We start from the raw sequence: 27016 nt of genomic DNA, 5'->3' as shown, positions 1-27016 counted from the left end.
TCTTTATTGGCCTAGTGTGATTGGACACACAAGGAATTTGTCTTTGGTGAAGATGCTATCAGTGTCCATAAAAGAAAAGAGACATTTGTCAAGGATCATGAGGTGCAACACGTAATGATTGTCATAGGGGTAAAATAAGCAATGAAGAAACAATATTAATAAAAATCTTAGGATACAAGCAACAAGTTACAATCATACAGTCCTGAGTGGGAGGAAAAGTATGATAGGAATGATGAGAAAAACGAGTAGTAATAGAAGTGTAGACTTAGTAAAAATGTTGACAGTGTTGAGGAAATTATTTGTTTAGCAGAGTGATGGCATTCGGGGAAAAAACTGTTCTTATGTCTAGTTGTCTTGGTGTGCAGTGCTCTGTAGCGACGTTTTGAGGGTAGGAGTTGAAACAGTTTGTGTCCAGGATGCGAGGGGTCAGTCAATGTTTTCACAGCCCTCTTTTTGACTCGTACAGTCTACAGGTCCTCAATGGAAGGCAGGTTGGCAGCAATAGTTTTTTCTGCAGTTCTGATTCTCCTCTGAAGTCCGTGTCGGTCTTGTTGGGCTGCAGAACAATTAGAAACATTTCAGAAAAATCAGAAAAATCTGGACTCTCTCAAAGCTTCCTGAGACCACAGATTTGGAGTTGCTTGTGGGAAAGCTGAAGCCGAAAGGTTTGCTGCCCCCCACTCTCCAAGGACATCGTTGCATGAAAAGACTGCCAATCCTGCATTCCTGGGTCTGCAACAAAGTAGTTTGGTGCCCGAGGAGCACCAGTCCCAGCTACACACGAGGCCTGGCATTAGATGCCCCAAGCTATTAAAAAAATTCCCTCCTGCCAGCAGAGGTTTTTGCCCCCCGCCCCCCCCGTTATGTGCCTGCTGGTAAACTAGATAATCTTCTTTTGCTGCTTGCCTGTCGTTCGGTGCCCAGCGCCTGAAAGCCTTCGAAGCCTCCAAGCCGGGCTTGGCTTGGCCTGGCGGTTGACTCCCGGTCTGATCTGAACAGAAGGTCCATTGTCTGCCTGCTACCTCCCTTCACCCCAGCCGGCCGGCCTGCGTCATTCAGGGGAGCCATTCGGATGTTCCGGGTGAGAGTCAAGCAGGGGCAGGATTAAAGAATCTGCACGCCCGTCTACTGCCACACAAGACCCGGGTTTTTATCATCATCATCATCTTCTTCTCCCTCTCCCTCCTCCTTCTCCTCCTCCTCCTCCTCCTCCTCTTCTTCTTCTTCCTCCTCCTCCTCTCCTTCCTCCTCCCCCTCCCCCGTCCTCCTCCTCCTCTTCTTCTTTCTTTTCTTCTTCTTCCTCTTCTTCTTCCTCTTCTTCTCCTTCCTCCTCCTCCCCCCCTCCTCCACACGCTATCGTGTGTGCGTGAGTGCCAACATCCATAATTCAATGCCTTGGGAGGGCGAAAACAACTTCCCACGCCCCACAGAGGCCCTCTGGAAGCTGGAAACGGCCTGTTTCCCAACTTCTGGTGGGCCAGTAGGCTCGTGTTTCACCCTCCCCAGGCTCCAAAGGCTTCCCTGGAGCCGGGGGAGGTTAGAAACGCCCTCCTCCACCCCCCTGGAAGCTCTCGGGAAGCCAAAAACGCCCTCCCACAGCCTCTGTGCAAGCCAAATTCAGCTGGCCGGCACACACATGCACATTGGAGTTGAGCTAGGGCAACAGCTCACCTACCAGCAGATATGGCTCCATGTGCCACCTGTGGCACCCATGCCATAGGTTCGACATCACTGTACTACACCATAGTGCCTTTGCCCCTCCTTATAAATTTTTCTGAAAGACTAAAAACCTTTATATAACCTATCTATCATTAAAACTAAAAACCAATAAAAACAAAGACATTTCAAATCTTTCCCTTTTCTCCTGATGATCAATATGTCTTATAACCATTATTAATACTTAAGAATATAATAGAACAGAACAGAATTCTTTTATTGGCCAAGTGTGATTGGACACACGAGGAATCTGTCTTTGGTGCATATGCTCTCAGTGTACATTAAAAAAATAGATATGTCAAGAATCCTGAACTACATCATTTAATGATTGTCATAAGCAATGAAGAAACAATCAATATTAATAAAAATCTTAAGGATACAAGCAACAAGTTACAGTCATAGGTGGGAGGAAATGGGTGATAGGAATGATAAAAAAACTAGTAGTAATAGTAGTGCAGACTTAGTACAGTGGTACATCTACCTAAGAACACTCTACTTACGAACTTTTCTAGATATGAATCGGGTGTTCACGTTTTTTTGCTCCTTCTCAAGAACCATTTTCCATTTACGAACCTGAGCCTCCAAAACTATAACTGGAAAAGGCGGGGAGAAGCCTCCGTGGGGCCTCTCTAGGAATCTCCTGGGAGAAAACAGGGCTGGGAAAGGCAGGGAGAAGCCTCCATGGACCTCCCTGGGAATCTCCTGGGCAGAAGCAGGGCTGAGAATGGCGGGGAGAAGCCTCTGTGGGGCCTCTCAAGGAATCTCCTGGGAGGAAACGGCCTCCACCCTCCCTGTGGTTTCCCCAATCGCACACATTATTTGCTTTTACATTGATTCCTATGGGGGGAAATTGCTTCTTCTTACAAGAAGAATTGTTTCTACTTAAGAACCTGGTCACGGGATGAATTAAGTTCATAAGTAGAGGTACCACTGTAAATAGTTTGACAGTGTTGAGAGAATTATTTGTTTAGCAGAGTGATGGCATTATCAGTATGTCATTGTATATCTCATTAATAAATTTCATTTATAATACTCATACAAATATATATATACATACATGCATACATACATACATACATACATACATACATACATACATACACATATATATTTAAAGAATTTACTAAACTTTTAATATCACTAGGAGATAAGGTTTTTAACTTCTTAAAATGCCTTTTGTGGAAGGCTAGATGACAAAGCGGACACTTTACAAGAAGCCAGAATTACTAGCCTTTCAATGGTCACAGTAGATACCTGGCTCCAGACTTTAAATCCAGCTGGAAAATTCTGGGATTTGAAGTCCACAAGTCTTTAAAGTTGCCAAGTTTGAAGACCTCTGCTTTAAATTCTCCCTCTCGCTCATAATATCCTAGTGATCTCAGTCAATTGAAAAATCTAACAGCTCATTTATACAATGTGGTCAATTTGGTTACTGGGAGTTCTTCTTGTTTCTTCTTTTCCGCAATAGAGTATTGTTACAAACTCAACCCATTTAGTTAGTTTGTGATTAAGTATATTGTGCCAAACTCAAATTGGGTTAAATGGCTACCCATGTTAAGTGGATTGTGTATTTACCGAAATAGGAATATGACCTACTTAAGTCCAAGATTAAGAGGTGGGATTGGAGGGAGGACAAAAAAAGAAAGGGTTTTACTCACTTGGTACAGCACCTACTTTGTCTCTCACTTTCCAGCTGGTACTCACAAGTTGCATTAACCATGGCAGTTGGGATTTCTGAAATTAGGCCCAAATATTTGGTTGGTTTGTTGCAGTTGCATCCTCCATGGCTGCACCGATAGGTGGTTTCTGTTCTGTCGGGCTCTCTGGTAGACTCCTCCCAAAAATTCACAGGTACAAATTTCAGACACACACACGTTTGAAAATTCAAAACAATGTTCTTTATAAGGAAAATTCACTTAAACCAAGCCCTCTTTTGGTATAGCAAAGAGCACTGGTCTCCAAACAAACTGGTAATTTGTACAAGTCCCTTATCAGTTTTATCTTTAGGGTCTCCTCCCATGGGCAGGATTGATGGTTACCCAGATGGTTGAACTATGCCGAAAGTCATGAGCTCTGTGACTTAATAGTGGAATAGAATAAGGCTGGGATGGATAGTGTGCCCTCGTGGATCAAGGTGGCCAGGCAGCTTCCTGCCTTGCGTTCATTGTTCGATGGGGCTGCCTCCTTTTGAAATAAGTTCAACAGCTTAGATTCAGGGCTCTGGGAAGGCACTCCCATCAACCAGCTTGCAGGTTCTGACATGGGTGGGTTCCAGCCTCGCCTACTGTTCTGCTCTCAGGCCTCCAATAATTCCAATTCCCGGAAAATCACTTCTTAGTAATGAAACTCACTCTTTATTTTCAATCAAGCAAGGTACATAAATTGCAATGCAGAATTTAGAATGAAGCAAACAAATCTATCTCATTAAGAAGCCAGCCTCGACTCTGGATCTGGGAAGCACGCCAAAGTTCAATCCTTGTCCCATTCCTAGATAATTCTCTTGTCATAAATCAAAACATAAGCAGAAACTCACCACCAATTTTTGCTAACACAGGAACACAACATCGCATGTCTTGGGAGACAGAGGCCATGATTTTTAGCATTTCTTTTCAGGCTTGCTACAGTTTCTCAGCTCTTCCATGTAACAAACGTTGAAAGACCATGCCCCCTTTCCCCAAAAACCTTCTTTTATATAACCTGGAAGTGACATCACACCTCAAAGAACTAAGGCTGTGAATTAATAGCTTTTACTCTGAATCTCCTCTTGCCTTCTGACCATCCTTCTATAGCGAGGATTTATCCAATTGTTTTCCACTAACATGTCTTCCTCACTATCTGACTGAGACCAATCTCCCAATGTCACGTCAACCCCCTCTGGCTCTCCCCAGTCACTGCCTTACTTTTGCTCTCAGCCTCCTCTGGCAGACTCTCTGGCCCAGGGTACCCAGAGGCAATGTACCCTCTAATTTTTTTTCGGTGTGGGCGGAAAAGTATAGTGTCTGAGCGACAGTCCCTTTGGGACTGGGCGGCATAGAAGAATAAATAAATAAATAAATAAATAAATAAGAAAAAAATCCCTTCTTTTTTATTAAAAGAAATTAATAATTTAAAAAAACCAAAATCCATTACTATTAAAACTAAATCAACCAGCAAAACCAAAAACAGGTGAGGGCTGGGGTTTTTTCCTGTTATTATTTAAGTGCTTTTACCATATGCTTTAAATCAAGAGTCACTTCTCTCTCTGTTTTTCTCTCTTTCCTGTCATTCTCTGCCTCAATTATTTTTTCATTTCTCTTTTCTCCCCTTTTTTCTATCATTTCGCTCTATCTCTTCCTTCCACTCTTCTCTCTCTCTCTTCCTTCCTCTCATCTCTCTCTTGCTTTCTCTCTCTCTCTTTCCGTCTCTCCCCCCCTCTTTCTCTCTCTTTTTCTCTTTCCCTCTCGTTTTCTTTCTCTCTCACTCACTCTTTCTCTCTTGTTTTCTTTCCCACACTCTTTCTCTCTCTTGTTCTCTCTCTCTTGCTATTTCTTTCTCTCCCCCCTTTCTCTCTCTCTCTCTCTTTCTCACTTTCTATCTTGCTGTCTGTTGCTCTCACTGTCTCTCGTTCTCTCTCCGTTCTTCTCAGCAGAGGCCGGCGAAGGTGATATTCAATGTTGCGGGGGCGCGGGCGTTTGCGCGCGCTCCAAATCCCCCTGCTAGCCCCCCGGAACATTCAAAATAAGAAAAGCCTTCGCCGGCGAAGGCTTTTCTTATTTTGAATATTCCGAGCGGGCTAGCAGGGAGATAGGGAGCGCGCGCAACCGCTCGCGCGCCCACGACATTGAATATCACCTTCGCCGGCCTCCGCTGAGAGAATGCCTACTCCGCCTCCCTCAATCCCCTTGCCGAGAGCCCGAGACGAAAGTGCTCTCGGCAAAGGTGAGACGGGCAGGGTGTGTGTTCCGGGTGCAGGAGGAGCCGCGCCGAAAGGCAGGAGGCGGCGGAGGAGCAGAGGGGGCGGGCGGGGGGCAGCGCCGAAAGGCCGAGGGGCCGGAGGAACTGTGGGGAGGCAGGGCCGGCCGCGGCTCCCTTCCCTTCTGCTGCCGACGCCTCCCCCCCCCCCCCCGCGGCTGGTATGGGGATGGGGAGCGCGCGGCCGTGAAAAAGGCTGAGCGGGGTTTATTTTGGGGCGCGTGTGCGCAGCTTTCAGGGAACGGTGCCCAGAGGGGCCTGGCTCATCCTCTTCAGAATCAGGCATGACCTGAGGTGGACAAGGAGCACTTACATCTACTACCTGAGGAGCTGCCCCTTTGGCTGTAGCTAAGAGTCCCCCAGCTATCTCTAAATGACCCCCAGGCTGCCAGACAGCGATTTTACACCTTTGGTAGTGCATGTGGCTTGCACGGTTAATTTATGGGTCAGCGTATTGTGCAAATTCAGAAAACCAGGTCAGTTGAGTAAATTATGGCTCAGTTACGAGTCTTAACTGCTTTAGGCCATCACAGGTAATGGAATTTGGCATGAAGAATAGCTGAGTTGGGCTGTGTAAAGTGTGAACATCGATACAGCTGGCCTGATTGTTGGATTTTTTTTTAGCTTCTGGGGTGTGTGTAAAAGTTTTTCTATTTTTCTCTACTTTTAAACAGTGCAACATCATATACAATCTTCAATACAAAATAGGAATTCACATTTATATTCGGTATTTATCATCCAACAATATGCTGCCTCCTTTATTTTTATCACCTGGAAAACTTTTATATAAACTTTTTCAATATCATTATACAAACTTACAATACTATTTGCTATTACATCTCATCTATTTGCTTTCACTTATCTATTAGGTTTTATTACATTTAGGCCAAAGTGGTTATCTTCAATTGTCATACAATTGGCAACTTTAAGCCTGGCAGACTTCAACTCCCAGAATTCCCTAGCCAGCTTTGAATTCTGGGAATTGAAGTCCTCCAGGCTTAAAGTTGCCAAGGTTGGAGATCCCCTGATCTTGGGGAGTCTCCTGCCATTTGCCCAACCAAGAACCAAAGTTCTCTGCATTGATGACGTGGCTTTAGGTCCTTTTCAACCAAGGTGGGTGAAGCTTCCAAGGAGCCGATGCTGCACTTAGCCGGCATTTTATTCCTTTTGGAGTCCCTGATTCCCAGGGCTGTGCGATCTCACACCAGAGAATTCGTTCTGCCTCCAACCTACTAGCAATCTTGCAATCGTTGGGTATAATTTACCTCCAGCTGCTTCCTGCCTGACAAAAGCAGCTCATCTTTTTATCACCTTTCCTGCTGCGGCTGGGTTTTTCACACATGCATGGAATAGTGAGTAAAATTCCCCCTTTCTTCAAAGGTTTTAGAGACGGAGTAAGTTACCCGGGGGAAAGTTTGCATTTGCGATTGACTAAACACACACACACAATCTTAGGCTTGGAAGATGAAACGGTTGGTAGCTCTTGACTGCTTTCCTTGTCAAGGGATGAATTGAAATCCAGGGCGTCCTGCTGCCAGCTCTGGATTTAGGGGACATGGATGGCCAGTGAGATTCCTGGATCTCTGCAGATGGGGGTGCGGAGCTGGCTACCCTTAGGAGCATCTCCAGATGTTCAAGAGCTGTTGGCATTGCAGGGAAAACTCCTCCTGTCTCCTCCTCCCTCCACTTGTGCTTAAAACTGTAATCGGTAATCAAATAGCTGATCACTGTCTCCTTTTTCTACTAATGCCCCAAATAGGTTATCTCATAGATTATTTTAGCCTAACATTGAAGTTATTTCTAGCAATTATTTTGTTTTTATTTCATCCGTCTGCCCGCAACAAGCCATTCGTTCTATCTCACACATTATTTTGTTTCTTGCAGGTGGATGATGCCATGCTGATGTTTGACAAGACAACTAATCGGCACAGAGGTGAGAGAGAGAGACTCAAAGCTTAGCCCCTTCCAGCACTTCCCCTCCCCAATTAAGCTCCTCCTCCCCCCTCCTCCTCTTCCTCCTGCTCCTCCTTTTCTTCCCCCTCCTTTTCCTCCCCCTCCTCCTCCTTTCCTCTCCTCCTCTTCCTCCTCCCCTCCTCTTCCTCCCTTCCTCACCTTCCTCTTCCTGCCCCTCCCCTCCTTTTCCTCCTCCCCCCTCCTCCCCTCCTCTTCCTCTTCTTCCTCTTCCTCCTCCTCTCACGGTTGGGAGGAAGGGACAGCAATGCTCTCTTCATCTTTTGAAACCTTCCTGGTTGCAGGAGTTTTTGCATCTTGCAGTGGGGATTCGCCTCTGCTAATTTCTCCAATACCCTAGGACAGTGATGGTGAACCTTTTGTGATTCGTGCACCAAAAGGGTCTTTGCGTGCGTGATTGTGTGCCCACACTAATTCCCTCCCCTTCCATGCATGCACACACACACACGCTGTGCATGGACAACAACACCCCCATCCCCACGCATGCGCACAGGCCTCACTGACACCTGGGACGGTGAAAAAACGGGAAACTGACAGTTCAGAAAAACGTACTTCTGGTTTGCCCATTGTGCTGTTTTTCACACTCTGGAGGCTTCCGTGAAGCTTCTGTGAAGCCTCCGGAGGGCGAAACAGCCTTCCGCAAGGGTGAAAATCAGCTGCCTAGCACGCACATACATCCTGGAGGTGATATAGGACAATGCCTTGCATGCTGTCCAATACGGTTCTACGTTCCACCAGTGGCATGCGTGCCATAGCTTGGCCATCACTGGACTAAGATTTGGCTTTGAGAATCGGTGGTTAGGCCTTCTTTATCCTCTGCTTGTCCTGAGCTCTTTCCATCACCGCCCCACCACGGTCAGCTCTGGCTGTGCCTTCTTTCAGCCGAGGGAAGAGAGTCTGCCTTCTTACTGTCACTTCAGAATAATAATAATAATAATAATAATAATAATAATAATAATAATAATAATAATAATGAAAAACAACGACTCTGGCATAAGCCAGTGAAAGTGGTCCCAGTGGTACTTGGCATGCTGGGCGCAGTGCTAAAGGATCTCAGCGGACATTTGAAAACCATCGGAATTGACAAAATCTCCATCTGTCAATTACAAAAGGCCGCTTTACTGGGATTGGCACACATAATTCGCTGCTACATCACGCAGTCTTAGGTGCTTGGGAAGCGCCCAACTGGTGATGAAATACGAATTCCAGCGTAGTGCTCTCGTTTGCTGTGTTGTATTGATAATAATAATATTTGTATGCCACTCCTTTCTGAAGACTCGTATATCGGGTTGCTACCGGAAATGAGGGAAGGGACGGCATTCTGTCAGTGAAAATGGAGCTGCGCATGCAGCTTCGGTTGATTGGCGGGTAGGTGGGCGCATCGGTGTGAAATTTCTGTGAAAAATTGGGATGAAATATCTCATGAGAGCACATGCAGGCGCGCGAGATTTTGGCGATTTTTTGGTGATATTTTTGCTTTTGTGTGTTGTGAGTGTGCCTCGTCCATCTCTGGTCATGTCAGATTCTGTGGAGGATGAGTCAGGCCCCTCTGGATACCCTGGGCCAGGGAGATTGCCAGCTGATGCAGAGAGTGAAAGTGAGAAAGTGACCTGAGTGAGCCTGAGGAACCACTAGAGTGGGCTGATGTGACAATAGGGGAGTGGTCCTAGTCAGAGGATGAGGAAGACATGAGAGTGGAAAGTCAGTGGATAGACCCTCACAATAGGACAAGGGTAGGTGAATTTGGTTCTTCTATGACTTGTGGACTTCAACTCCTAGAATCCCTGAGCCAATCATGCTAGCTCGGGAATTCTAGGAGTTGAAGTCCCCATGTCATTGAAGAGCCAACTTTGCCTATCCCTGCTATAGGAGATTGCTCAGAAGGCCAGAGGAGTTGCATAGTAAAAGGTATTAGAGTACAGCCTTAGCCTCTTTGGGGTGTGATGTCACTTCCAGGCAGTATAAAAGCAAAGGATTTTGGGAAATTGGGTGTGGGGTTTCAACATCGTTCAATGGAAGATGGTGTGATTGAACAAGGCTTTAAAACCATGATTTCAATGCCTCAATAAAAGGCATTCCCTGCTGGATGATTTTTGCCCAGGACTTTGGTGAGCAAATTCATATGTTTAAATGATAAAAGGACTTTGTTATCTAAGAAATGCTGGTAAGGCTGAGTTTTGGCACCTTTCTCGGACATTGCTTACACTTAGCTCCAAAGAGAAATAACTCCTTTTCCCTGGACGTTTAAAATCTGCTTTTTGTTATGTGTGCTTACATCAATAAAGAGTTTGATTTATTCATAAAATAAAGGGTTTTTGAGTTGGGGGTTTCGCTCTGAGAGCTGTGCACAGAACACCACGCATGCACAGAAGCAAAAAAAAAATCACCCTTGCCCATAAGCCAAATCTTGCTCCGTCATGCCCACCAGAGGTGCCCACACACCTGCCAATCTCCCAGAGCTGTGTGTACATGCATACCAGTAGCGTAAGTTGGACCCCCCACTTGCGTCACTTGTTATCAATTCTGCTGAATGAATCCCACCGGCCGATTATGTCCCACAGAGTTGGCCTTCTCCAGGTCCCGTCGACTAAGCAATGCCGTCTGGCAGGACCAAGGGGAAGAGCCTTCTCTGTGGCGGCCCCTGGCCCTCTGGAATCGACTCCCCCCGGAGATTAGAACTGCCCTCACCCTCTTTACCTTTCGCAAGCTCCTAAAAACCTACCTATGTCGCCAGGCTTGGGGAAGTTGATATGCTCCTTAGCTAATACGATTTATGCATGGTTTGTTTGGGTTGTGTGATTTTTTTTTTATAATAAGGGTTTTAATCTGTTTTAATATTGGATTTGTACATTGTATTGTGAGCCGCCCCGAGTCTTCGGAGAGGGGCGGCATACAAATCTAATAAATTATTATTATTATTTATTATTATCCCATTGTCCTTGCAGCAGGGCTGTGGCCTCTTCCACAGGTGCTTTCTTTCCAAAACATCATCAACATAAAGCCCAATTGCCATTTGCGAGAAAGCACCTTTGGGACAACCATGACCTGGATGACTGAAAACCTCCTAGCTGAAAAGCTGAATAGCTGATAACAACAACAACAGAGTTGGAAGGGACCTTGGAGGTCTTCTAGTCCAACCTCCTGCTTAGGCAGGAAACCTTACACTACTTCAGACAGATGCTTATCCAACATCTGCTTAAAAACCTCCCGTGTTGGGACATTCACAACTTCTGGAGGCAGGCAGTTCCACTGATTAATTGTTCTAACTGTCAGGAAATTTCTCCTTAGTTCTAAGTTGCTTCTCTCCTTATATAGTTTCCACACAGGATCTGGGTTGGAGTAGTCTAAAAAAAGAAAGATTAGGGGTGACATGATAGCAGTATTCCAGTATTTGAAGGGTTGCCACAAAGAAGAGGCAGGCCAAATTATTCTCCAGGATACTGGAGGGCGAGACAAGAAGCACTGGTTGGAAAGAAGCAACCTGGAATTAAGGAGAAACTTCCTAACAGTGAGGACAATTAACCAGTGGAACAGCTTTCCACTAGAAATCATGGGTGCTCCATCATGGGAGGTTTTTAAGAAGAGGACAGTCACTTGTCTGAAATGGTATAGGTCAAGGGTGGGCAAAGTTGGCTCTTCTATGACATGTGGACTTCAACTCCCAGAATTCCTGAGATAGCATGATTGGCTCAGGAATTCTGGCAGTTGAAGTCCACAAATCATTGAAGAGCCAACTTTGCCTACAACTGGAATAGGTTCTCGTGCTTGAGCAGGGGGCTAGACTAGAAGACCTCCAATGTCTCCTCCATGTTTCCAAATCTTGCTCCCCTAGCACAGTGTTTCCCAACCTTGGCAACTTGAAGATATTTGGACTTCAACTCCCAGAATTCCCCAGCCAGCATTCGCTGGCTGGGGAATTCTGGGAGTTGAAGTCCAAATATCTTCAAGTTGCCAAGGTTGGGAAACACTGCCCTAACAAAGGTGCAGCTTTCTCCTTTCCATAGCATTTCTGCCTGCAGATGTTCCCTTAGCTTTTATGCCTGCACCTTTGCTCACTCATCGACTACGATAGGTATTATGTAATGTCCTATATGTTGTATAAATTGCACAAATAAATAAGTAACTGGAACAGGGCAGTTTGTATTGCAGGCCGGCCTCGTCCTTTCCACTGCCCAGCTTCTCCCGTTCACCCTCAGTTTTAACCAGAGCAATTCATCTCTGGTTTTTCTCCCCAGGGGAAGGGGGAAGACCCCGTGGCCCACTTTCCAGGCTTCTTCTGAGCTCTGTTCTCCCTGGGCCCTCATCCTTTCTTTGGTACCTGCCTTCCTGGCTGCCGTCCACCGGGGCTTAAGGAAATCTGAGCCGCTGCTGGTATTTGCAGCCAGGATTTTTAAAAGCAACTTAACTTTGCCATAGCAACTGGGGGGGCAGCTGAGGCTTGCTGTGAAACGCTGACCGGGACTTGCTCCGTCTTGCCCACTGAGAAGCTGCAGAAATGAAGCCTCAGTTGGAGGGGATGTGCCCCAACAGAGCAGAGAACGGCTGATGCCTCCCACTTGCCAAGTCTGAAATGATAGGAGTAGGTAGGAAGAGCCTGGAAGGGTGGGCAGGAGAGAGAGAGATGGACTGCTGGTGTCCATGGTCTCCAGCTCTTTTCCAGTCACAGCTTGTCTAGATCTTGTAGAAATGGCATTTAGCAACAGCATTTACACATATCTGCTGCTTCCTTGTGCTTTTACAGCCCTCTCTAAGCAGTTTAATAACAATAGTAATAATAATTTATTAGATTTGTATGCCACTCCTCTCTGCAGACTTGGGGCGGCTCACAACAACAATAATAACAATATAACAAATCTAATATTTAAAAACATCTAAAACCCATCATTAAAACCATACAACCCAAGCATACCATACATAAACTATATAAGCCTGGGGGGAGTATCTCAATTCCCCCATGCCTGGCGACATAGTTGAGTCTTAAGCAGTTTACGAAAGGCAAGAAGAGTGGGGGCAGTTCTAATCTCTGGGGGGAGTTGATTCCAGAGGGCCGGGGCCGCCACAGAAAAGGCTTTTCCCCTGGGGCCCGCCAGACGACATTGTTTAGTCGACGGGACCCGGAGAAGGCCAACTCTGTGGGACATAATCGGCCGCTGGGATTCGTGCGGCGGAAGACCCTGGCCCCCAACAATCTGGGTCCTCATTTGATCCACCTAGGAAGGAAGGGAGGGAGGAAAGCATAGCATTAGCCTTTAGACTTATCTACTGCTTCGTAGAGCTTTTCCAGCCCCCTCTACAGAATCAGCCTCTTGACCCCAACAATTTTCCCCACTTCGGAAGGATGGAAGGCTGAATCAACCTTGAGCTGCTGTTGAGATTCGAACTGGTGAACTACAGCCAGCAGTTAGCAGAAGCAGCTTGCAGTGCTGCACTCTAACCACTGCGCCACCACGACGCATATAGCAATAGCATTTAGACATATATGCCGCTTCATAGTCCTTTTACAGCCCTCCCTAAGCGGCTTACAAACTCAACCTCTTGCCCCCAACAATCTGGGTCTCCATTTGACCCCCTCGGAAGGACGGAAGGCTGAGTCAACCTGGAGCCGGTGGTGAGATTTGAACTGCTGAACTACAGCTAGCAGTTAGCTGAAGTAGCCTGCAGTGCTGCACTCTAACCACTATGCCACCCTGAATCACTCTTGGCCATCCTTCTAGGTCAAAAACATAGAGAGATTCCTCACTGAATCGGGTAACATTCCTTTTGCCTGCCTGGTTTTGAAGTGAGCCAGCGAGTTGGCTGTTTTAATCTCATGATCGTGCAGAATGCAGCTGCGAGAGCAATCATGGGCTTCCCCAGGTATGCCCATGTTACACCAACACTCCGCAGTCTGCATTGGTTGCCGATCAATTTCCAGTCACAATTCAAAGTGTTGGTTTTGACCTATAAAGCCTTTTATGACATCGGGCCAGAATATCTCCGGGACCGCCTTCTGCCGCACGAATCCCAGTGACCGATTAGGTCCCACAGAGTTGGCCTTCTCCGGGTCCCGTCGACTAAACAATGTCGTTTGTCGGGGTCCAAGGGGAAAAGCCTTCTCTGTGGTGGCCCCAATCCTCTGGAACCAACTCTCCCCTAAGATTAGAACTGCCCCCACCCTCCTTGCCTTTCATAAACTCCTTAAAACCCACCTCTGCTGTCACGCATGGGGGAACTGAGATAACTTCTCCAGGCCTATACTGTTTATGTATAGTATGTTGTGTGCATGTTTTTTAAATTATGGGTTTTTAGTTTTAATTATTAGATTTGTATTATATATTGTTTTCTATTACTGTTGTGAGCTGCCCCGAGTCTACACAGAGGGGTGGCATACAAAATGAATGAATGAATGAATGAATGAATGATTAAGGGACAATCTATCAAGTAGAAGCAGATTTTTCTGTGAATATATGTCCCTACCTGGTAGCTGAATGAGAATATATCTGCTAAAATAAAGCTCTGCATTTGAGCTGAAGCCCTGGATAGCTTCTTGACTTGACCGAGGTGTTGTTTTTGTGTGTGTTTCTCTTTCAGGGTTTGGGTTTGTCACCTTTGAAAGCGAAGATATCGTGGAGAAAGTCTGCGAGATCCACTTTCATGAGATCAACAACAAAATGGTTAGAGCAAAGAAAAAGTTGGAGGGGGTCCTGGTGGGTTTGAGTTGATGGGATGGTGCCACTGGCTGATAAGTCTTTCTTCCAACTGGACATGAAGGTCAGGGAGCCATGTGTGACCTTTGCAATCCCCAAGGTTCTTTTTTCCAGAGGCAAATGGACTTTATCTGGTTTGTCTCCAAAGACATTTTGCTTCTCATCCTAGAAGCTTCTTCAGTTCTTACAGAATGGTGGGCAAAGGAAGGATTTAAGAATATAAAAACATAAGAAGAGCCCTGCTGAATCAGGCCAAAGCCCATCGAGTCCAGCATTCTGTGTCCCACAGTGGCCCACCAATTGTCCATGGGGATCCTGAGCAGAAAGAGAAGGCAAGACCCTCCCTTTCCCTTGACCCCCAACAAATGGGACCCAAAGGAACCCTGCCTGCCTCAACCAACATAGAGGCAGCAATTGGACATCCGTTTCAATAACCACCTATGATACACTTGGCATCCATGAATCTGTCTAATCCTGTCTTGAAGCTATCCAGGCTGACAGCTATCATGACCTCTTCTCGAAGAGAATTCCATCAACCAAGGACCCTCTGGGTGGAGAAATATTTCCCTTTATTTGTCCTCACTTTCTTACCTATGAGCTTTAGGAAGGGCCCCCTCATCCTAGTATTGCGTGATAGAGAAAAGAATTTTCTCTATCCATCTTTTCTATCCCATGCATGATTTTATACCCTTCGATCAAGTCACCTCTTAAAAGCTGTCCTTCAAGGCTGAAGAGACCGAGGCGTTGCAACCTGATTTTTACTCCTTGCATATCCGCTGGCCATTTGCATCATTTTAGCAGGTCATTAAGGTCACCTGGAGGTTTTATCTGTGCCCTCAGGGTCACCTGAGTGGTGCAAATGGGTGTGGAGCCTTCTTGGAAACTGCAGGTGACCTCAGCAACTCACTAAAAGGATGCAAACAACCAGCTGTCTGCAAGGAATATAAATCCTTCCTTTCCCCACCATCCAATCAGAGTTGAAGAAGCTTCCCTTGGATGAGAAGCGAAATGTCTTCGAAGAAAAACCAGAAAGTCCAGTTGCCTTTTGCAAAAAATATACTGCTCAAAGAAATAAAGGGAAAAATAACACATCCTGGATCTGAATGAATGAAATATTCTCATTGAATTCTTTGTTCTGTACAAAGTTGAATGTGCTGACAACAAAATGAAATTGATTGTCAATCAGTGTTGCCTCCTAAATGGACAGTTTGATTTCACAGAAGTTTGATTCACCTGGAGTTATATTGTGTTGTTTAAGTTTTCCCTTTATTTTTTTGAGCAGTGTAATAGAAAATAAGCACTGTTAGAATTGTATTACAGGCATATCACAAATTGTTCAACTTTTATTTTAATGGGGTTTTTGTTTGTGTGTTTTGTTGTTTGTATTTTGTGTGTTATAAATAAAGTTTATTTTTAAGTTAAAAAAAAGGTGGACTTCAACTCCCAGAATTCCAGTTGCCAATTTGAAAAGCTCACCTTGTCCTATCACAGAGCTCTTCAAACCTGGCAACTTTAATACTGGTTGTAGGATTCTGGGAGTTGAAGTCCACCAATCTTAAAGTTGCCCAGTTTGAAGACCTGTGGATTGTCTTTAGTCTGACTTCCTGTTGTGTCTGGTGCCAGGTGGAATGTAAAAAAGCTCAGCCAAAGGAAGTGATGTCGCCCACCGGCTCCGCGAGGGGACGCTCCCGAGTGATGCCTTACGGAATGGACGCCTTCATGCTGGGCATCGGCATGTTAGGTAAGGATGGGGAAATCACACAGCACCCTCTTCTGGAAGAACCAGAGAATTGCAGGCATGGAGTTGTGGAGAAAAGACCTCATCCTCTGTGCTTCCAAACTAAAATTGGATGTAGATTTGGGGTGGGGGGGAGGGCAGTGATGGGCTCCTACAGGTACAGTCAGGTACACAGAACCGGTAGAAAAATTTTGGTCAGGTATCCAGAACCAATAGGAAAAAAAATAAATTATCCCCCCCGCCCCTTCTGGGCTCTGGGTCTATTTTTCCTATCGCAGTAAATGAGGTTGAATATGTATAATTTTAGAAGAACTGTGCTTGTGTGTGTGTACATACACATACAGTTTATGTAGTAGATAATGTACATTTTTTTGTGCCTGTGGGTAATATGTATGTACACATATGGCATATATATACTGCTGAAAAAAATAAAGGGAACACTCAAAGAACACATCCTAGATCTAAATGAATGAAATATTCTCATGGAATACTTTGTTCTGTACAAAGCTGAATGTGCACAACAGCATGTGGAATTTATTGTCAATCAGTGTTGCTTCCTAAGTGGACAGTTTGATTTCACAGAAGTTTGATTGACTTGGAATTATATTCTATTGTTTAAGTGTTCCCTTTATTTTTTTGAGCAGTATACATAGAATTAAATAGTGTATCTTGGATGTCCAGTAATAGTAAATAGATCGGTAAATTGTATTTCTTTGAGGTGAGGAGAGGCCAGGCACCCTAACTCAAACTCTGGACATGAGTGACGTCAAGTTGGCCACCTTTAAGCCAGTCACATGACCTTTAAGACATCCCCAGTGACATGATCTTCAAGCCACTCCCACCTGGTCACATGGCCAGCAAGCCACACCCACAAAATAAGCCACAGCCACCGTGTGGTAGTAAAAGTTTTTGCAGCCCTTCACTGGGGAAGGGAGATTGTTTTTTGGGGGGAGAGACCTTCTGATCTTCTTCTCTCTTTGAGAATAGGGTACCCAGGTTTCCAGGCGGCCACCTACACAAGCCGGAGCTACACCAGCATTGCACCTGGCTATACCTATCAGTTTCCAGGTAGGTCCTTCTTCCACTAATTTTGTGGCCCCAAAGGTGGAATCTCATTGCTTGGTCAAACATCTCAATGGTTCTTTTGCAAATTATCTTTCTTCCCACTGAAGCTGCGGTGAAATAGGAATTTTGATTCTCTTTTCTCAAGTTCTGGCTAAATTCTCAAGAATCCTAGAGCTACGGTGGTTCAGGATTTCTCAACTTCAGCCACTTTTAAGATTCATTGACTTCAACTCCCAAAATTCCCCAGCTAGACATGCTAATGAACTTTTAGGACCTGTGGATTTCAACTCCCAGAATTCCCCAGGCCAGCCATGCTGGCTAGGGAATTCTGGGTGCTGAAGTCCACCCAGCGTTAATTAGCTGAGGTTGAGAAACACTGATTTAAATTCAACCTTGCTGCAAGATTTACTAAACAGGGTGTCCAGCAAACCTGGAAAACTCAGGGAATTATCAGGGAAATCGGCGGTTCGGGAAATATCGAAATTATCAGGGAATTCATGAAAAAACATGGAATAAATCAGGGGGAAAAACCCCAAACTGTATTAAAATGTTTAAAAGTCGGGGAAAATCATGTAAAAAACCCTGGATCGCGCTGCCTGGCAGAGTCAAGCAAAAATGAGCATAACTGTGGCAACAACTTGCTTCCTCAGCTCCCGATATTGCTCCACAGCTTAGCCGTTTGGTATGACGTCATCTACGACCATGCCTTAACCAGATCGCAAGTTACAGGGAAACGTCAGGGAAATATCAGGGGATTTCAAAATGCTTTTCCCCCTGAACACCCTGACTAAAGGCAATAGAGAAAATTTAAGTAATACACTCAATATATAGTGTTTGCTTGTATTAGACCAAAAATAAATAAATAAACAAACAAACTGCATTTCTAACTTATTCTATGTCTTCCTGAAACTATTTTGTGTTAGATTTTCCTATGCATAAATCATATATAATTAGTTTCTATCCCTTTTTTTAATAGAATTTCTAGAATTTCAATCTAAACTTTGCATAAAAGACTAAATTGTCAACCATGTTGTTGGCACTCAGTTACAGCAACTTAATAGCAGAGTTTCTCTAACAAATCCATCTTGGTTCCTAATTTTTCTTATGTCATCGGTTCGTCATTGATCGATATTTTATTAATTCAGCTTCGGTTCATGGTTCTCCCCCTTTTTATCTACAGTTATGGATTTCCATTCCTTGTGCTGCCTTTGCGCTCCTTCCTCTTCCTCCTCCACCCTTCGCCTCTGCTGGCTCCTCTGCCCCGGAGCGGACCGGAGCAAAGGCGCCTCCTAAGTTGTCTTCCTTTTCCTTTTTAGAATTCCGGGTAGAGCGGACCCCCCTCCCGAGTGCCCCCGTCCTCCCTGAGCTCACAGGTCAGTCCCACCGGTTCTCTCCTTGCAACGGCTGGAAGAGGAGGGCAGGCGAACGGGTGGGAGGTGATGTCACGGTTCCAAATAGCATCCAAACTGAAATCGGAATCCAAGTCAAAAGTATTCCTCAAAGTTTTAATTTAATCTGGAAACCCAAATCTGAATGTTTCCAAAGTTTTCCCACCCATTTGAAAGTTCACATTCCTTTCTGCCCCACTCCCAAATGTGTCACGTTGCCCACTTAGGTTGTGCCAGCGTGGCAACCCCTCCTTCTGCTTCCGCCCAGGTGGTGGATAAAGCATGACCTTGAACCTCTCGAAATAATGCTTTGTGGCTACATCTGCTCCCTTGTGAAAATTCCCATAAACGTCAGGCCTTCTACTGATAGTGTGGCAAGCTGTTAATTCCCCCCCCCAACTTCTGCACCGGCTGGACAGGTGCTTTCCTTGGCTTGAGGCTTTGGAGGCCGGGAATCGCTGGTCTAAGTTCTCTCCTGGTGAGTGCAGCTGATGGAGAGGGATGGATGAACGCTGGGACATTTGTTCCCCACTCCACAGCTGATTCCTGACGAATTGCGGGCATCTATGTTGCTGGAATCCAGAGGACATTGCCCGTCCTCCAGGCTCTTACTGGTGTCACAACTGCCACAACCTCTGTCACTTGAGTAGATAACCTGAACCAGTGAGACGGGCCACCATTCCCGGCACCACCAGAATTGGGCTGGGAGCATTGCACGGTGCACGATTGAATCTCGCACGAGGATGCACATTTCTGCCTTTTTTCTTTCCGCGAATGTGCAGAAGAGGTCATGACAGCTGTCAGCCTTGATAGCTTCAAGGCAGGATTAGACAGATTCATGGATGCCAAGTGTATCATAGGTGGTTATTGAAACAGATGTCCAATGTGGGTTGAGGCAGGCAGGATTCCCTTGAGTACCATTTGTTGGGGGTCAGGGGAAAGGGAGGGTCTTGCCTTCTCTTTCTGCTCAAGATCCCCATGGACAATGGGTGGGCCACTGTGGGACACAGAATGATGGAATCGATGGGCTTTGGCCCGATTCAGCAGGGTTCTTCTTATGCTCTTATGCTCTTATGTTCAGCGGGGCCTCGTGGTTGCTTTGAGAAAGTTCCCTTGGGAAAATGTGATGTTCCTTTTAGAAATTTGGTGGGACTTTTTGCAACCCCTCACAGAGGCAGAAGCTCTGAGCCGCTCTTGGTTCGAGGTCTCCGTGTGTGATTTCGCTCCCTGCCCAGGTGCCGTAGCAGAATTGCGCTGGACTCCGCTAGCACTCAGAGCCGCGGGGGCGAGCACACGTCACTGTCCCACCTTAGCAGCCCCCCTGTGGTCTCACCCCTCCTTTGCTCTCTTTCACACCATCATCCTCTCCCTCCCACTCTCCCTCCCACTCTCCCACATTCCATGGCTTCATGGAGCAGCAGACAGTGTGCCTGCCCTGGCGAAATAGGGTTGTGGTTGGGTGGGGGTCGGTCAAGGGTTTCTCAGCTAGTTTTGCAGGACACCCTCGGCCTGGTGATGGTGTGGGGGGGAGTCAGTGGCGGGTTGTTGCCGGTACAGATCAGGATTCCGCACCGGTAGCAAAAATCGAGCTGCACGTCCAGCTTCACGTCCCTGCCGTTTGTGTGCAAGGGTTGGAGTGAGATTTTGCTTCTGCACATATGCAGAAAGCAAAACCTTGTCAGGGGATGTATGCGTGAGATTCTGGCGATTGTTTGCTTCTGCGCATGCATGGAAGCCCAAAAATGGCTAGATGGCTCTCTACATGGGGCTATCTTTGAAGAGCGTTTGGAAACTTCAGATCGTGCAGAATGCAGCTGTGAGAGCAATCATGGGCTTTCCCAGATGTGCCCATGTGACACCAACACTCCGCAGCCTGCACTGGCTGTCGATCAGTTTCCGGTCACAATTCAAAGTGTTGGTTATGACCTATAAAGCCCTACATGGCATTGGACCAGAATACCTTCAGAACCATCTTCTGCCACTCGAATCCCAGCGGCCGATTAGGTCCCACAGAGTTGGCCTTCTCCGGGTCCCGTCGACTAAGCAATGTCGTCTGGCGGGGCTCAGGGGAAGAGCCTTCTCTGTGGTGGCCTCGGCCTTCTGGAATCAACTCCCCCTGCAGATCAGAACTGCCCCCACCCTCCTTGCCTTTCGTAAGTTGTTGAAAACTCACATTTGCCGCCCGTCATGGGGAAATTGACATCTCCCCTGACTACTGTTTTATGTATGGTTTGATTGGGTTGTGTGATTATTTTATTAATAAGGGTTTTTAATTGTGTTTTTAGATATTGGATTTGTACGTTGTTATTATTGTTGTGAGTCAACCCGAGTTCTCGGATTGGGGCAGCATACAAATCTAATATATTATTATTATTATTATTATTATTATTATTATTATTATTATTATTAAAAAAACCTCACTCGGAGGTATGCGTATGGGCACGCCGGAGATGCAAAGCTGTGCACCGCAGTGCCAACCTCCGCCTGGTGGTGGCCGATCCCTGACTCTGCCTCTTACTCCCGCAGCCATACCCCTCACTGCTTATGGACCAATGGCGGCGGCGGCGGCGGCAGCAGCCGTGGTGCGAGGGACAGGTAACTGCCGCGTCTCTTCCCAGAGCTCGCTGGGGTCCTTTGCTGCAGGGCTGGGGGGGTGGGGGTGGGGGCAGGGTGCCATTGTAGCATCTCGACTGGCTAGTGTTGCTTCCTCCGGTAGGTTCCACCCCAAGCCGCACCGGCGGCTTCCTGGGCACCACCAGCCCAGGGCCCATGGCCGAGCTTTACGGAGCAGCCAATCAGGATTCAGGAGTCAGCAGTTACATCAGTGCGGCGAGTCCCGCCCCCAGCACCGGCTTTGGCCACAGCCTAGGGGTGAGTGCTTTGGGGAGGGGGAGGGGGAGGAGGAGGGTCCCAGGCATCTCCTGATCTTGGATCAGGGCAGCTGCTGTGGATGGCAAGCAAAGATTCTTCTGCCGAGGGCGTAGGGTCGGTTCTCGTGAGCCGAAGGAAGACGGGTTTCTTCTGAGCCGTTAACGTTGTGTCGGTTGAGTCGCAACTCCAGCACTTCGGTGCACAAGGGGTCCCCCTCACATGTGTGTCTCCTGACTTTGGCTGTAAGATACCCCTGAGCCTCACCTGGCCACCCTCGCGTGGCCCGGTCTACATATCCGTGGGAGAGACTCCCAGAGGAAGAGCCAAGTCAATCAGAGAGGATGTCAGCTGCCACAGTCAGAACTTAGTATAAATAAAACTCCTTTTTTAAGATTCAAAAGTGAATTTATCCAAATCAGAACTGGAAGCATCTTAGTCAACGCAAAGACTGGAGAAAAAGGCGCGATACAAGCGTATATCAAACCCCTTTTTGACCCCCCTTTGGGAAAATGGCCAATCCCTAGCGCCCATGACCATCTTCACCCCACGTCACATTTATGGAATGTAACTTCTAACAGTCTCCTTCAGGTCACCTGGTTTCAGGGAAAACCCATCTCTCTCCATAGGGCCTCTTGCTCTCTTCCCCCCCTCACCCCAAAACCCCTCCCCGTTACTATTGGCAGCCAAGCATAGAGATATGCAGAAAACAAAGCAACGGTTGGCAGAGGTGGTGTTGTGGCTTGTTGGCTGTTGAATCAGAGGAGGAAGAGGAGGCCTTGGTGGTCAGCATCAAGGCCACCTGAGAGCTCCGAGGGGGAAGAGGGAATGGAACTGGCAGAGAGAGAGACAGAGCCTGGACCATCCATTAGCCCCCGTGTCTGGAGGTGGCTGATGAGGAAGAGGAGGAACGGCTGGGTCCTGTGCCTGATGCAGAGAAGGCAGAGGAGAGGAGAGCAGTGGAAATCTATGGGCTGGTCCTTGGGACGGAAGAGCCACCGCTGCTAGCAAAGCCCCACCCTCTTAGATGGAAATTCAACAGCCCCCAAGGTTTGGTGGTGGCTGATGAGGAAGAGGAGAAATGACTGGGTCCTGTGCCTGATGCAGAGAAGGCAGGGGAGAGGAGAGCAGTGGAAATCTATGAGCCGGTCCTTGGGACCGCTGCAAGCAAAGCCCCACCCTAACTCAGAGGATAAAAGGCAGAGGGCAGAGATGAATAGGTGCAGCAGACAAACTGTTCATCTTCCACAGAGACTTGTTAGCCTTCAGTGAGAGAGAAACTTTTTCCCAGGGCTGCTAGCACTACTAAATAAAATAATCTTTGAGTTTACTTCAGAGGGGGCTTGCTTAGAACAGGTGGGCTAATACGAGCATCTTCTTTTCTCTCCTCACGACAGTCTACCGACCGAAGCATAACTTTATCTAAGGCTGCACGTCCTTTGCGAACCACTGGAAAACAGGGAAATCAGGGAATTATCAGGGAAATTGGCAGTTCAGGAATTATCAGGGGATTCATGGGAAAAAACAGAATAAATCAGGGGGCAAATGAAAAACAAACTGCATTAAAATATTTAAAAGTCAGGGGAAATCATGTTATAAAAACAAAAATGGATTGCGCTGCCTGGCAGAGTCAAGCAAAAATGAGTGTAACTGTAGCGACAACTTCTTTTCTCAGTACTGATATTTCTCCATTTTCTTTTCTCAGTACTGATATTTCTCAGTACTGATATTTCGCCGTTTGGTATGACGTCATCTACGGCTGCGCCTTAAGTAGATCGCAAGTTACAGGGAAATGTCGGGGATTTCAAAATGTTTTTCCCCCTGGACACCCTGACTGCAATTTCAGCATGCCATTTCTTGCAGGGGCCCTTGATTGCAACGGCATTTACTAATGGTTATCATTGAAGCTGAGGACCAAGAAAACTGATGGTAAGTGGGCTCTCGAGGGTAGGAGGAGGAAGAGGAGAAAAGCCTCCATTTGATTTCAGTTGGGGACAAACTGGGGCCTGCCCTGGAACGCTTTCTCTCTCTCCACGGGGAGGCTTTACCTGGGGCAAAAGAGGGTCTGCATGGCCCCCGAGGCTTCGATCGGAGCTGTCCTGGGGGAGGATCCAGCACATCAACTCCGACACATTGCAAGCTGCTGATCAGGGTGGGTTGCAATTACTGCCACTGCTGGTGCGCTGCTTGTGCAGCTTCGGTTGTGTTGCATGCGCTATGCACGCATGTCCCCAGCACGTTTTTGCTCTTGGGCATGTGCGGAAGCAAAACAGTCAGTGAAATCTCACACGTGTGCCCAGGTCACGTGTGCCTTCACGCGGAGCAAAAAATACAAAAAAAAAAATTGAACAGAAAAGATGTGCTGCCAGGAGGCGCACACGTGTGTGAGATTTTGGTGGCTTTTTTTTTTGCTTCCACGCATGTGCAGAAGCAAAAAACCCACTGAAATATAAGATGTGCATCCCCTCGCAAAGCGTTGCTTCCTGCGCCTGCAAAATCTCACCAGGATGCATGCGTGGACCCCAAGCAAAATCTCGCTGGATTGCGCCAGAGACCTGAAGCAAAATCTCACTAGATCGTGTGTGTGCGCACGCCCGAGACTCGAAGCAAAATCTCCCCGGGATGCACACATGCGCTCGCCAGAGATCCAAACCGGCGTGCACAGCTCCGGTTTCACTACTGGTGCAACGTCCTCGAACATACCGATAGGAACCCGATACTGGACAGGGAGATAAGCAGCATATAAATGTGATAAACAAACTGGCATGCGGAGCTCTGGTTTTACTACTGGTGCCGCGTCCTCGAATATACCGGTAGGAACCCGATACTGGACAGGGAGATAAGCAGCATATAAATGTGATAAACAAACTGGCATGCGGAGCTCCGGTTTTACTACTGGTGCCGCGTCCTCGAACATACCGATAGGAACCCGATACTACGGTTTTACTACTGGGGGGCTGCAGAGCTGGGGTAGGGCAAATGGGACAGGGATCTCCTTGGCTGCTCTGATTTCCTCTCCGTCTGCTTCCTGCAGATCCCCCGACAAACACCCCAGGAGGATTCCACAGACCCGGAGGGATGAGCCAGGATTTCATTTTCGTTCAAAAACTGCACACTCGTGGCTGTTAGCTGGGCTCCGGCCGGCTTCCCCTCCCGCTGGCCAGAAAGCCCTGGATTGGGAGGCCGGGAGGAGGCCTCCTCCGCCTCCTCTGCTACTAACCACAGACCGTTTACACTTCTCCCAAGCCTCTGACCCACTGCTTCTACTTTTATTTATTTTCTTAGCCTGTTGGTTCTTGTTTTTAAATTTTCTTTTGGGGGTGGGTGGGTGGGGAGGGAGGGGTAGGGGTAGGGGAACACGACCGAGATCAGCACTCTCAGTTTTTACGGTGGTTCTTTTCGCTCTTTTTCGGAGCCGCCGAAGAACCGGTTGATTTTAATTTTGGTGACTGTGTGTAGGTAGTTTTTATTAAGGAATATTTTTATTTTGGCTTTGAAATCTTTTTTGTTTGTTTGTTTGTTATATATAACAAACAAATATATATATATATATATTGAGATGGGGAAAAGAATGGGCTCGGTTGCAAAAGTCTTTTTAAAGCAATTTCCGAAGGGGAGAGAGAACTGAGAGGCTGATGCATTTAAATAGTTTTATCTGTCTCTCTGTTTTTTTAAAAAAACAAGGAATGTTTTTCCCCCCCATCAATGTGAGGCTTTTGAGACATACAGAATTAACAGGATGTGAACACTTGGGGCGTTGCTGTGGAACAAATACAAACTGTATATTTTGCTAAGTGAGAAAAAAAACACTATTCCTTATTTCTGATTCCCCCCCCCCCTTCCCTGGTTTTTAGATTTTAGGCTACTATGAGTTTGTTATTCCTGTATTGTTTTTCCTTTGCTCTTTCTGTATCATATGTAAATTGTTGCAGGGCTCTTTGGCCTTGCCTTCACAACAGAGGAACCTTGGATCTATCTTTCTTTCTTTCTTTCTTTCTTTCTTTCTTTCTTTCTTTCTTTCTTTCTTTCTTTCTTCCTTCCTTCCTTCCTTTCTTCCTTCCTTCCTTCCTTCTTTCCTTCCTTCCTTCCTTTTATCCTCTTTCGGGCTTTGAAGCCACCAATGTGAGCAATATTCTCTGTTTGGACCACGACAAACCTCCTTTCTTTTTATACCTTTTGCTGTAAGCTTTTATGACTTCTGATGAGATGGATGGGGTGGGTGGGGATGGGGCAGGGATGGGGAAGGGGTGGGCAGGGGGAGGGCCGGGGAGGAAGGCGAGGCGGGCAAGAGACAGGGTGGGGTAGGGCTGGGTGGCAGCCATGTAACCAGCAGGGCCTGTTTGGCTGAGCAGGTACGGCCGGTCTCCGTTGATGCTTGGGACCAGGGACAATTCTCTCAATATTTGCTACTTTCTGCCAAGGCGGTCTTGGCCTGCAAGGGTCTGGGGGTGCGAAGGAGTGGAGTCAAGGGGTCTCGGAAGGAGAGGCAAAACTCATCAGCCCCATATGTAGCAACTGTCCTAGTGCAGTTTCCCAACCTTGCAATTTGAAGATATTTGGACTTCAACTCCCAGAATTCCCCAGTCAGCATTCGCTGGCTGGGGAATTCTGAGAGTTGAAGTCCAAATATCTTCAAGTTGCCAAGGTTGGGAAACACTGTCCTAGTGGACAACCATTTAAATAGGAGCCAGCAGTGAGCAGCAGCTGCCAAAAAAGCCAACACAGATTCTAGGCTGCATTAACAGAGGGAGAGAATCAAGATCACATGAAGTATTAATACCACTTTACAAGGCCTTAGTAAGGTCACACTTGGAATACTGCATTCAGTTTTGGCTGCCACGATGCAAAAAGGATGTTGAGACTCTAGAAAAAGTGCAGAGAAGAGCAACAAAGATGATTAGGGGACTGGAGGCTAAAACATAGGAAGAACAGTTGCAGGAACTGGAGATTGTTAGTTTAATGAAAAGAAGGATCACGGGAGACATGATAGCAGTCTTCTAATATCTCAGGGGTTGCCACAAAGAAGAAGGAGTCAACCTATTCTCCAAAGCACCTGAGGGTAGAACAAGAAGCAATGGGTGGAAACTAAACAAGGAGAGAAGTAACTTAGAACTAAGGAGAAATTTCCTGACAGTCAGAACAGTTAATCAGTGGAATCCAGAAATTGTGAATGCTCCAACACTGGAAATTTTTAATAAGATGTTGGATAACCATCTGTCTGAAGTAGTGTAGGGTTTCCTATCTAAGCAGGGGGTTGGATAGAAGACCTCCAAGGTCCCTTCCAATTCTGGTGTTATTATTGTATCCTGAAGGCACATTTTCCCCACTTGTGTGCATTTCCTCCCTCTTTGCAACCATGTGCAGCTGAGGTGCAGCAACAATACCACCTATTTGAGCTTTACTGCATCCTAGAGATCGAGTTTCTAGTGCCTGGGGAGGTGTCCTCTCTCCAGAATAGAGAGCCATATTTATTTGCCCCCCAGCCCATCCTCTGTCTTTCCCATGCAGCCCTTGCTTCCTCCCCCTCCATATCATTATAGCCTATTCTACCCCACCCCCACCCTGAGAAGCTGCTCTTTCATTGCACTGCATTCCCAGTGCATCCTTTGGCAGTGGGTGGTGTTCTGCCAGCG

General features: G+C 46.7%; 1 protein-coding gene across 3 annotated transcripts in view; it reads left to right on the top strand.

Moving 5' to 3' along the window:
* Positions 1–24729, top strand: part of MSI1 (musashi RNA binding protein 1) — a 71637-nt gene extending 46908 nt beyond the window's left edge. The window contains exons 7-15 of one of the 3 annotated variants that reach the window (XM_070762442.1): positions 7552–7600; positions 14209–14291; positions 15948–16065; positions 17050–17130; positions 18444–18500; positions 21042–21110; positions 21214–21386; positions 23247–23312; positions 24418–24729. In XM_070762442.1, coding sequence (XP_070618543.1) covers positions 7552–7600; positions 14209–14291; positions 15948–16065; positions 17050–17130; positions 18444–18500; positions 21042–21110; positions 21214–21386; positions 23247–23288 — 672 coding nt within the window. In that variant the 3' untranslated portion in view covers positions 23289–23312; positions 24418–24729. The remainder of the gene's footprint in view (positions 1–7551; positions 7601–14208; positions 14292–15947; positions 16066–17049; positions 17131–18443; positions 18501–21041; positions 21111–21213; positions 21387–23246; positions 23313–24417) is intronic. The other 2 variants (XM_070762441.1, XM_070762439.1) reach the window with 2 other exon arrangements.
* The last annotated feature ends 2287 nt before the right edge of the window (positions 24730–27016 follow it).

The sequence above is a fragment of the Erythrolamprus reginae genome, chromosome 10 (genome assembly GCF_031021105.1).
Source record: "Erythrolamprus reginae isolate rEryReg1 chromosome 10, rEryReg1.hap1, whole genome shotgun sequence".
Classification (NCBI taxonomy): domain Eukaryota; kingdom Metazoa; phylum Chordata; class Lepidosauria; order Squamata; family Dipsadidae; genus Erythrolamprus; species Erythrolamprus reginae.
This window is presented reverse-complemented; position numbering and strand designations above follow the sequence as displayed.